The following is a 12,084-nucleotide window of genomic DNA, read 5'->3' on the forward strand; positions in this document are numbered from 1 at the left end:
ACATACTAAACCAGTGACAAGAGGACACCAATGGTGATGCAATGTCATGTGGAAAATGAGAATGAGACAGGACTGGTCAACTGAGGAAGGAGGCACTGGCAGAGGCAGCAAAGAGGTTTGGTTCTTGCAACAAGGCTGTAGCTTAACAAGAGGAAAAATAAATTGTACCTTCACAGCCACGCTCAATCTGCCCACTCCGATGAAGAGCGTCATTGATGAGGTCTGGCAGGCGTCCATTCAAGTCCACTGATGCCAGACAGCCCTGAAAGCCATCTCGAGAGGCCACGAGCTTTGGGAGATTGCTGTACATGCCTTGGGCCAGACCAGCCATGTAGAGATCACCTGGAAAGGAAAGTAAGAAGCAAAAGAGAATGAGTAAAGGACATGGTGACCATGTCAACTAGAGCTGATACCCTTCAGATAATTCATCAGATAAGGGATAAAATAGCTGAGGTTGGCGGGTGGGGTGGGGGAGGGAGACAACATATATAAGTACCAGAGTTTCTACTCTGCAAAAAAATGAGACCAATATTTCTTATGTGCCATTCATTTTATATACATCATCATCAAAATTTAATCATTATAGGTGGAGTAAAGATTAACAATATAGTCAACAAAGCAAGTATTTATTGAGTGTTTTTTATGTGCTTGTTACCAATAATATGCTGAGGGTTTTACAGACATTCCATCAAAGCTTTTAACAACCCATACAGAAACTAACAATTATTACCCTCAGTTTGCAAAGAAAAGTAAATGTAAGCTGAACAAGGCTAAGACATTTTACCAGTGACACCAGACATTAAATGATTCAGTTGAAATTTCAAAGCCTACATTCCTTCCTCTGTATCACGGCCCCTCCCACATTTTGACATTTATCATGTCATCACTCAGCCCCCGCATCATGACATTCCCGAAGTAATCAGAGAAAATGAACCTCTTTGATGGGTTGTCTAAGTAAAAACGGAACAAATGACATTACAAGATAGCTCAACATTGTTAAAACAGGATATGCATGATGTATCAAAAATGCATGGCACTCTGAACCTGCGGTTTGCCTCTGGAAACAGTCTATCTACTGTAAGAAACGCTCTATTAAAAACGAAACTTCTTTGCAAGGTTTACCTTTCAAATCCAGGTTTTTGGCACCATTGATAACCTGAGTGACCACTCTGGTGTCCACCTTCAGGCTGTGCGTGTTACTATTGTCCCGAGTGATGACGACATTGTGCCACTGGTTGTCATTCAGGGGGCGGTCACTGTTGCCTTTGATCACATTGGGACCATTTCCGAGGTCAAAAACATAGTGTATATACCTAGGAGAAGAAAGAAAGAAAACCACACCCAATAGTTGGAAATTCCCTGAAGTGGTTTAATGGCTATATGTGTGTAATTGACATAGGGGGCTTCAAATCCCTCATGCTAGACTGGCAGAATGCAGAAATAATTTAAATCTGGATATAAGGTTACAAGAATAGTCAGATTTTATTCCATCAGGCTTCACTTTAATTCTATACTCGTGAGTCCATAACACTACCTAGCAATACTCTCCAGAATCAAAGTAGCACAAGTTGTAAGCTATAAAACTCTAGGGGTGACTTTTAAATTCACAGTCAACCATGAATCCGTTTGAGTTTTGGTTTTCCGTTTTGATTATTTTCCAATACACGATAGTAAAATGTCTTGAAGAAAGGGTAGCTCCTAAAAACTTGCCTATATGGGCTAATGGTAGGATTAAAAATATCTATGTTTCGTTTTTTGGTATAAATTGGGTGGCTGTAGTTAGTAATACTCAAGAATTAGACGCAACACAAACCACCTTCTTTTGCAAAAATAAGCTTTTCTTCTATAGTTTTAAAGGGCTACATTCCATAGCAAAATGTCTGCGATTGTTGAGTTAATGGAAGACCTTTAAATTAAATCATGAGCCTCTCTCCTTTTCAGACCTAATAATTTTATGGATCTATTGAATCAAGGAGGATGCTAGAATGTGTCAGGAACGGAGGGTAGGGAGTAGAATACACCATTTATTTATTTATTTATTATTATTTTTATTTCTTTTCTTTTCTTTTCTTTTCTTTTTTTTTTTTTTTTAAAGATGGGGTTTCACCATGATGGTCAGGCTGGTCTTGAACTCCTGACCTCAGGTGATCCACCCATCTTGGCCTCCCAAAGTGCTAGGATTACAGGTGTAAGCCACCAAGCCCAGCCTAGACCACTTATTTTTATGTCCATATTTTATTTAGGGCTTCAGCACATTGAAGACATCCAACATAAGTCGTGATCCCTTCTACTTACCCCTTTACAAGCTCGACTGCAATGAAGTCATTGCCATCACCGCTGTTGAAGAGAATAAAGCCATCTGGTGAGGTGGTCTTGAACTGGAAGAAGAGGTGCATGGAGGTATAAGCCTGGAGGGTGGCAAGGCTCAGGTAGCTGCTCTTGGTCTTGAAGGTGACGGGGTCAGCGATGATGTTCCTCAGTCCAAAACGAGCCTTCAGCTCACAATAATCAATGTCACCATTTTTGCACAAGTCAATGTAGAGAAGGCCATTAAACATGAGGCTCTGCAGATGGCCAATGAAGCTGGAGGGGACGACGGAGATGTAACGTTTCTCAGTCATGATTCCCGTTTCAATGTTGTGGAACTCCAGACGGGTGTGGTCTCCCACCATGGTACCTGTGAACATTGCAAATGAGGTACACACAGGAAAGGTTACCATTATTTATCACAGCACTCATAAGTATGTTTTGAGGCTGTAACTTGTTTCCACACAGAATATTCAGTTTTCCTGCATGAGTTCCAGAAAACCAAATATTTAATATGGTAGACACCTTACTTGACCTCAGTCAGGGCACTGAGGACTAGCCTTGCGCAAATTACATGTCCTGAATCCCACGCTCTCACGCAGCTGCTCAGCATGGCTCATCATACAAGGAGAAATGTGAGGTCCTGAGTAACTCAGGCTAAAAGATAAAACCAAAGGTATTCTCCACTCAGGAGAATAACTGGACAGTAATACACAGCATAAGAAGGAATGTCTTTGTTGCTCTGACCCTTGTAAAGATACAACAAACAAGTCCTGGGCATTTACTACCAAATATTTCTTCTCACAATACCTCACCACCTAGTACTTGTGGGAAGGGTTCTATTACAGAGGATCAGTTGACTTTACCTGCCCAGTGACTATTACTTTATTTTAATAATAACACGTAATTTTTTTTTTTAGGAAGGTACCCACCTCTCTTGACCTTTCAACCACCTGGACTGGATAAAGTTGACTCTAATCAAGCTGTTCAGTCTGGACCACTCAATGTATTTTATCCCCCTAACTGTCACATACTTTGGACTACAGACTAAAAAAAGTGCTTATTAAATGTCAGCGTGCATCAGAACCACCTAGAGGGGTTAGGTCCTCAGAGTTTAGAATTCAAAAGTCTGGGATGAGGCCTGAGAACCTGCATTTCTAACAAGTTCCAAAGTGATCCTCTTGTGGCTGATTTAGGAACCACTTTCAGTACTGGCAACAGCCCAAGCCAGCCCAGCCACACTCAGCTCCAGGGCTCTGGCTGGTACACTTAGGAAAGAGGCATTCTTTGTAAGCAAGGACTGCTGGAGAGGTAAGAAGAAAGCTTAGAGTTCCTGGAGGCTGTAAGATAATCAGAAGGATCAGAGGACTAGCAACCCAAAGACATTACAACACGAAGAGACTCAGCACAAATAACACTTGTTCTGTCTTTTGAGGCTCTCTATCCAGCCAGGCACCTCTGGGCTTTTTCAGACTGTGTGGCAATAGACTCCCTTTCATGCTTTAAGCAGCTGAGTTGGGTTTCTGACATTTACAATGGAAATATCTTTAGCTGATACAAACAAACCATTTACAAATTTCATTACCGATTTTCCCTAGAAGTGGCGCGTGACCAGGGCAGAGGGGATAAGGAGAGCTTGAAATAAATGAAAGAGACTGGAAATTTTAACAGCAAAATAAAGAAAAACATCATTAATGTAGCTAGAGTAGAAATCGGCTTCTTCAACACTGATATAAAAAAATCATGTTAAACAGAACAAACCGTGTTCTACTGCCAAGCGTTAGAAGGAAGGGAGGGGAAATTCTTCCTTTCCTTTCTCATTGTTGCCTTCTACATTGAAGACACTCTACTAGCAAGACACTGATAGCATCTCTTTATTTCCTCTTCAGCAACTTTCCTGAAGAAGTGACATAATCAGAAATATTAAGATAATCTACAAAGAGAAGCTGTGTGTGCTTAGCTCAGCCCCTGACAGCTCCTGTTCCTCTTTGCTGGAGCACCTTCAGAAATGTCCATCTACTGCATATAGTGACAGAATGGGTGTTACAGGAGCAAGCCTTACTTCCATGAAGGATGCCTGCCCCAGTTCTGAACTACTATTCAAGTGGGCAATTCTAATTCTGAAGTTCAGTAGGTAAAAGCAATATTAAATACGTGTTATTGCTAATAAAAAAGATATTTGCCTTCCATCTGCATTGCAATTTTTTTTCTCTATTGGCTCAGAATTCCAGTGACAAAAAAAAGGGAGAATTGCATTTTCTTAGGTCTCTTAAACTTCAATATCTGGGAGACTAAACCTGATCACACCCTTAAGCACTCAATATTGATTTTATCTCTTTGGGAACAAACTCAGATCTAATTTAAAGAATGGGCTGGGGACAGTGGCTCATGCCTGTAATCCCAGCATTTTTGGGTAGAGACAGAAAGATTGTTTGAGGCTATGTGTTCAATGCCAGCCTGGGTAACATAGCAAGACCCAGTCTCTACAAAAATTTTTAAAATATTAGCCAAACATGAAGATGTATACCTATAGTGCAAGCTACCTAGCTACTCAGGAGGCTAAGGTAGGCAGATCACTGGAACCCAGGAGTTTGAGGCTGTACTCCAGCCTAGGTAACAGAGTGAGACATTGTCTCTAAATCAATAAAAATTTCTCATATTCCCTATAAGCACAAAAATCAGACTTACATGTTATGAGTTTCTATGTGATGTTTTGACAATCAGTGACAAATCACTCTCTTAATATAAGAAAAAATATGTTGGTTAACTTAAATATAAAAATCAAAATGCAACATAAATCTAACAAATAACTAGGAAATAAAATTACTTCATGTTAAAAATCATACTGGTTGTGAAAATAAAAAGCAACTTAAAAATTAAGCCTCCCAAATTCTCATGTTCTAAAATAATGAAGTGACCGAAAGAAGCATCCAATGTCAAATTTGATATAGCTACTCCTACCAGGAAGGGGAGCTGGGCTGGAAAATGATGGGGAGGGGGAGTCATAGTCAATTTCCATGGAAACAGAGAAACTGAACTATGATGCTGCTGCTAGTCACGCTAATTCTTATTTTACAAAGAAAACAATCTAAGATTAGAGCTAAGAGGTGAGAATGGGGAATCTCTGGTGAAGACTGGGGTTCCAAAAGGAATCTGAAGAGACAATATTAAAGTCAAGTGGGAGCTTTCAGAGAAGTTCTGGATAAAGTGACCTCCAGGATTGAGGGGTTAGGAAATTCTGCTCATTAGAAACTCAACTTTTTACAGAAAAAAAAAAAAGTATTGATTGAGATAGTAGAGAGACTGAGCATGGACGTGGATAAGTACAAGAAGCGAAGTTAATGATGGAATTTAAGAGCTTAGCCCAGGAACACAAACTGAGAATTCAAGGTGACTCACATAGAAGCCTCAACTAAAAGTTGGTGACAGAAAGGGAAGAAGGCCATGTGGGATCCAATCAGAAAAGGTATTGGCTTGGGGGGCTGAGGCAGGGGAATCACGAGATCAGGAGATCGAGACCATGCTAACTAACATGGTGAAACTCCATCTCTACTAAAAATAAAAAATATTAGCCAGGCATAGTGGCACATGCCTGTAGTCCCAGCTACCCAGGAGGCTGAGGCAGAAGAATTGCTTGAACCCTGGAGATGAAGATTGCAATGAGCTGAGATCACGCCACTGCACTCCAGCCTGAGCAACAGAGTGAGACACCATCTCAACAAACAAAAAAGAAAAGAAAAGAAAAGAAATTGGCCTCCCTGTGAGCTAAAAGAACTTACTCCTTTGTGGATGGAGACCTAAAAAAAAAAAAAGTATATTATTGCACCTGGGAAAAGCATGAAAGATTGGTGAAAGTTTGAAACCTGTGCCTAACCAAATAATTTTTTTTTTAATCTGTGTGTCATTTGTTCAATAGCAGTGATGGAAACATTTCACTCATCTCCTCTGAATGCTGTCTGCGAAGTGAACCTCTTTTCCAGGTAAGAGGCAAATATATTCATACCTCACAGAAGTTTCTTTCAAACTTCAGAGGAAAGAGAAGTAACTGGGGAGAAAGATAACAAGGCAAAACCAAGACTACTGAAAATTCCATATAAGGCAGGCACTGTCCTAAATACTGCATAATCACTAAGAAATGTCGTTATCACAATAAAATTGTAGATTGGTATCTTTCTCTTGCTTTAGAGGTTAGGACATTTAGCTTGCAGAGTTTAAGCCGTTTGATCAAGATTCATAGAGGTGGTAAATGGTAGACCCCTACACTGAACTCAAGTGTGCTAATTCCAAAGCCTATATCTTTACTAGTACAATAAACTGTCTTTGGAAAAAAGGTCTGACTTATTCCTCACATCATTGTCCAAGAAAAGCAGTAGGTAGAATTTAACTGGTGAAATGTCCATGCAGAAGCTGTTGAAAGGAGCTTGTACTTCTTCCCTATGGCCCAGTATCAGAATGTCATTCCATCTAATTCATGGGTAATATATTCAGCACTTCCCCTAAAGCAGCTCTGTTGCCTTGCCTCCTCGTTCACTTCTATATTTCACTGAGGGCCAAAAAGGAGTCTCCACACCAGCTCTCAGAGTGATGAACGACATGTACTCGTGGAAAATTCTGGCCAGGTTCAAGCTATAACTTCCTATTCCTATGCAGCAATAGCATCAAGTGGTTGAGCAGGGAGAGTCCAGGGCTGAACTGCCTGACTTTGCATTCTGCCTCCAAGACTTCTTCACTGGGTTAGCTTGAAGGAGTTACTGGATTTTTCTATGCCTCAGATTCCCATCTGTAAAGCAGGGATGATGTTAGCAGGGTTAAATGTATCAACACATGTAAAGTACTTAATAGAATCCCCATGGCTTCAACTGTGTGCCATTACTAATTATGATGCATTCATTTTCCTCTGAAATGACTGAATCATGTTCTGGTCATTTCATTTATTGATTTTCTCTTTTTCGTGTGTGAGAATATGGGCTTTTTCTTTTTTTTTTTTTTTTTCTTGAGACAGAGTCTCTCTCTGTCACCCAGGCTCGAGTGCGGTGGTGTGATCTCAGCTCACTGCAACCTCCTCCTCCCAGGTTCAACTGATTCTCTTGCCTCAGCCTCCCAAGCAGCTGAGACTACAGGCGCATGCCACCACATCCAACTAATTTTTGTATTTTTTTTTTTTTAGTAGAGACAGGGTTTCACTGTGTTAGCCAGGATGGTCTCGGTCTCCTGACCTTGTGATCCGTGAGAATGTGAGCTCTGTTTTAAGTAGAGGTCACCTCTTCTGTCTTCTATATGTCCCACAGTGGCTACCAGAGGGGTCTGAGCATAGCCAGCATTCCTCACTTTGCGGGGAGGGCCTTGTATTTGAGACATTTGCTTTAGGGTCAAGGCTTGGGTCCTCATCATTTCTACATATAAGTTTCCTGGCCAAAACTAAGAGCTCAGCAAAAAGAATAATAATGGGAAAGGCTGAAAGGAAGCAAATGGACCTTTCATGGTTCTTAGACTTGGGGAGAGAAGTTAAGAAAATGAAGACTTATAGGGTACCAGTAAAGAATCTTCATATTTTACCCATAATTCCCTAGCTCTACTGGTCCCACATCCGTTTCTCCATAATATCAGCATTTTTTTAAAGTGTGTAAGTGTGTGGTATAAAATGCTTTATTAAAAAGTTTCTAGAACAAAAACAAAATAGCAAATACTTATCAATGACTTACAATGTACATTAGCTTATTAAAGTCTCCTAATAAGCCTTGCGATAAAGAACCCCATTTCATTTTGTTTGACATAACATTCCTCAATCCTAGTTTATCAAGTTTTTAAAATTACTATGAGAAATAAATTTTAATTTTGCAAAATGACTTTTTACAGAAAATTCAGCATGAACCAGGATAGTCACGTTTTTGTACTAGCAAGGATGAATTTAGGTACTAGCAAGAAGTTCTAGGTAGAGGAGGCAGTTCATGTAGCATTAGGCCCCAATTCTGAAGAGCATAACTCAAGTTTATACTTGGTATAGTAATATATTTTTAATAACAGAAACATAGCTTAATCAATTCTTATTGTCAACCAAAGTTAATGCTTTTCAAATAAATAATACAGTCACATTACAATAAATGATAAACACCAGGATGTGGAATATTTCTAACGTTGCTTTTGATTTCTTGTGAGTCGGACCTATTCTCTTCATAATTTCTATAAAGTAGCTGAAAACTGGACACACCGGGGGACTTTTAAGAATAGTAAAAGGATTACTAAATAAGTCAGAGACACTACTTAGTAACTTGAGGACTGTGGGTATTTTAGTTTCATTGCCTGATTTTATGACTTCTATGAACTAAAATTAAAATTTCCCAACCCCTTATCACTGTAAAAAGCAATCCAAGACTGTAGCTCATAAGCAAAACAGCTCTTATCCTCTCCCACATTTCTTTATCCTTCTGGCTGCTTTCTTCCATCAGTAAAGAAGTTCAGGGGTGTGGGGGGCACGTCTGAAAATGAAAGAGCTTCATTAATTTCAAAAGTCAAATTACTGGGTACCGGCATTTCGTGACTTAGCCCTGCGTTTTTAATTAATAGCGGTAAAAGAAAGTGCAATTTACAAATATCTTTATTCCAAAGTTTTCATAGAGGAATATTGACTGAGAGAGAGAATACACATTATAGTTCCCTCAGTTCCGTAATTCTTCATGACTAAACTTTTGGAGCATTTATTTTCCAGGGAAAGTGAAAGGAACTCACTGCGAGGAGAGTCAGGGTGATGCCGCCATCTAGTGGCTGCTTTTCAGAAGATGCTGTGAATCCCACCACCCCTTTCAGGGACAAGCCCGGAGGAGTGAGCCAGAGATGTGTGACTTATCACCGGGGCCTTTGCAAGCTCTGGATGCACCAACAGTTAATACAGTTCTTGAAAAATGACTTCAGATTGGCTGTGGGCTCTACATAATGTAAGCATTTGTACATCTCTTTTAAAACGTTCATTTCAGAACGTGAATTTACTCTTCAGGCATGTAGGCCAGTAACTTTACTTCCCATTTCTTTTCTTTTCTTTTTTTTTTTTAATTTCTTTTTTCATTTTATTTATTTATTTTTTTAAAGACGGGGTGTCACCATGTTGTTCAGGCTGGTCTTGAACTCCCGACCTCAGGTGATCCACCTGCCTTGGCCTCCAAAGTGCTTGGATTACAGGCGTGAGCCACCGCATCTAAGTGATGCCTGTGTGTAATCCAAGTGTTTTGGGTAAGTGTTGTGGTGGTTCTGCTTGTCTTTGCTTTTGTGAGGGAGAGGTGGCGTGTTCTCATCTACCTCCTATAAGTTTCTTAGGAGACGTTAATAAGCTAATGCATTCCCTATCTCACTCCAATCCATTCCATTAGATTTTTTCCATACTGTAAGATAAATTATTTTCTTGTGATAGATTTTTAAGTACACCAAGCAGAATGATCTTATGGAATTACACTGGCATGGGTCTGTAGCTTAATTATATAACTACCTCAAAGTTTCACGCTTTCTTTCCGTAAAATGACATTAAGAACACTTACTTTTAAAGGGTACCAGTGAATGACAGAAGATTAAAGGAGCTGATATGCTTAAAACAACTAACAGTTTCTAAGGCCTACTGGCCACTAAATATGTGCCTAGATGCTCTTCTTTAATCCACAGGCTGCCCTTCCCTACACACACACACACACACACACACACACACACACACACACATACACACACAAACTGCTCATGCACATACATGTCTTACTGTATTTCCTGATTCCAGAAGCATAGAAATTCAGGCTCACAAATATAAAATTAAATTATAAGATCCCAAATTCCACAACATTCATACTGGAAAAGGCCATAGAAATAATAGAATTTCAATTTTTAAAATGAAGAAATTAAGAAAAAGAGAAGCATTTTAATGGCAATGATTGTATTAGACCGCAGGGCTCCTGAGTGTCTTACTCACAGAAGAAACGACAGAGATGGCTTAGACCACTGACTGCATTTGATAAGCCCCAGGAATGTTAACTTTCCTCACATCCTGCAAGTGAACATCAGGGCCCAGATCTGATGCCAGCAGTGTTACATGTAATACCCGCTGCGGCCTCAAGTCTCCTTTTCCCATGGACAAGAATTCTGCTTCACAGATGTGTTTTGCTCTATATCATCAGAAAGGGCAGACTTATAAGTGAGATCATGTAAAATAGCGCTTGATGACACCCTCTCTCTTGTACCTCAGCCTTCATCAATTACATCCACCATCAAATTCGGGCTGAAGATGCACCTTTACAAACCACTCCGGATTTCTCCAGCCCACATGGGTAATTCTCTTTTCTGATTAACAAAGTGTAATCTCACTCACCAAAATTAGAATCTTATTCTATATTTTTATCCTATTTCCAAATACCAGAGTCCTATCTAATCTGCTTGATTGGTTCATTATTTGAGGAAACAGGCAATCTCACCCATTTCTGTTTTATCTTCCACAATTCTAGCATGCTGCTGACATAGAACAGACTCTTAGGAAATACTTGTTGATTGTGTGGAGCTCTGAATGTGTGTTTCCAAATGAATGGATTCATTAATTTATTCTTCACCCTTCTAAATGTAAATTCCGCCAGGCCAAAAATGTGCTTGTTTGTTCACCATTGCAGTCTCAGTGCCTTCTAAAATAGTGGGTGGTACAGAATAGATAATTAATAATGATTAAATAAGTAATTAATTAAACCAAACCTTATTCAGCACCTCGTAAGTATCGTGCACTGTTTTAGTACTTACTTTTACCTGTAATGTTCCGAATTTCTGGTTTGTCCATCTCTTTTACTAGAGAGTGATTCACTCACTGATGGAAGAAACTGGCATATGGGAGGATGATTGACAACTGATTTTTGAATGATTGAGTAATAAAAGGATCTGTAGAGCCCTACATCTGTTCTCCAGACACATACTCTACGCCTAAGGAGAGAGACCCATAAATATGTAGTTATAGTTAGTCGGTAATTTCCATAAGACACATTGATGAAAAGGGATTGTAAAACACAGAGGAAGACCTTAGCCTTGCTTGAGTTTGTCAACAGAAAACATGACTTGTGACTTAAACTATGCAAAATAAACAGTTCTGCAAAACACTGTTTGCTCATTGAACGACAGAGGACTATGAGAGAAAAGAGAGGCGAGTTTCACTAGAGTTATACTCACCCTCCGCCACATCGTCATCCACGGTTAACTTAAGGCTTTTTCCTCTCCGCACCACCCGAACGGTGTGCCACTCATTGTCATTGAGCTTCTGCCCTGCATACAGGGTCTCTGGTCCTTTGCCTAAGGGTGGTAGTAAGTGCCAAAGTTAGAATCAATTCTCAAAGTAGTGCTCATCCATCAGGGCTGTCAAAACCACACTGGTGCACATGACCCAGCAGCATTCAAGGAATTATCTTCTACTCAAAGTCTAGTCTAATTTTACTGAGCCAACAGGATTCTCTATAGGAGTCCCCAAATGCAAAAGTCTCAATTCAAACATAAAGGATAATGGCACAGTAATGAAGGAAAAAAGTGCCTTCCTTTATCTTACATATAAGGATTGCAAATGCCAATGGCAGTAAGCAATCATTGACAGGAAGCTGTAGTTGGCGGTCATTCATCTCTCAAAGTCTTCGAATTCAGATGACTTTCTTGAAGACGTAGGAAATTTACCACGATTTTTTTTTCCTTTAGAATAATTTGGCCATTTAGGCATTATACACCAGTCTGGTTTTTAGAGAGTATCCACCAATAGGATGAGAAAAGAACTGTGCAACACAT

General features: G+C 39.7%; 1 protein-coding gene across 31 annotated transcripts in view; it reads right to left on the minus strand.

Moving 5' to 3' along the window:
* The window catches only part of NRXN3 (neurexin 3), a 1,684,741-nt gene that overhangs the window by 872,115 nt on the left and 800,542 nt on the right, over positions 1-12,084 (minus strand). For all 31 annotated transcript variants that reach the window (XM_074392932.1, XM_074392912.1, XM_074392931.1 and 28 more), the window contains 4 exons: positions 11,485-11,604; positions 2,296-2,677; positions 1,123-1,313; positions 169-342 (listed from right to left, as the gene is read on the minus strand). In XM_074392932.1, coding sequence (XP_074249033.1) covers positions 169-342; positions 1,123-1,313; positions 2,296-2,677; positions 11,485-11,604 — 867 coding nt within the window. The remainder of the gene's footprint in view (positions 1-168; positions 343-1,122; positions 1,314-2,295; positions 2,678-11,484; positions 11,605-12,084) is intronic.

Source organism: Saimiri boliviensis, chromosome 2 (genome assembly GCF_048565385.1).
Source record: "Saimiri boliviensis isolate mSaiBol1 chromosome 2, mSaiBol1.pri, whole genome shotgun sequence".
NCBI lineage: Eukaryota > Metazoa > Chordata > Mammalia > Primates > Cebidae > Saimiri > Saimiri boliviensis.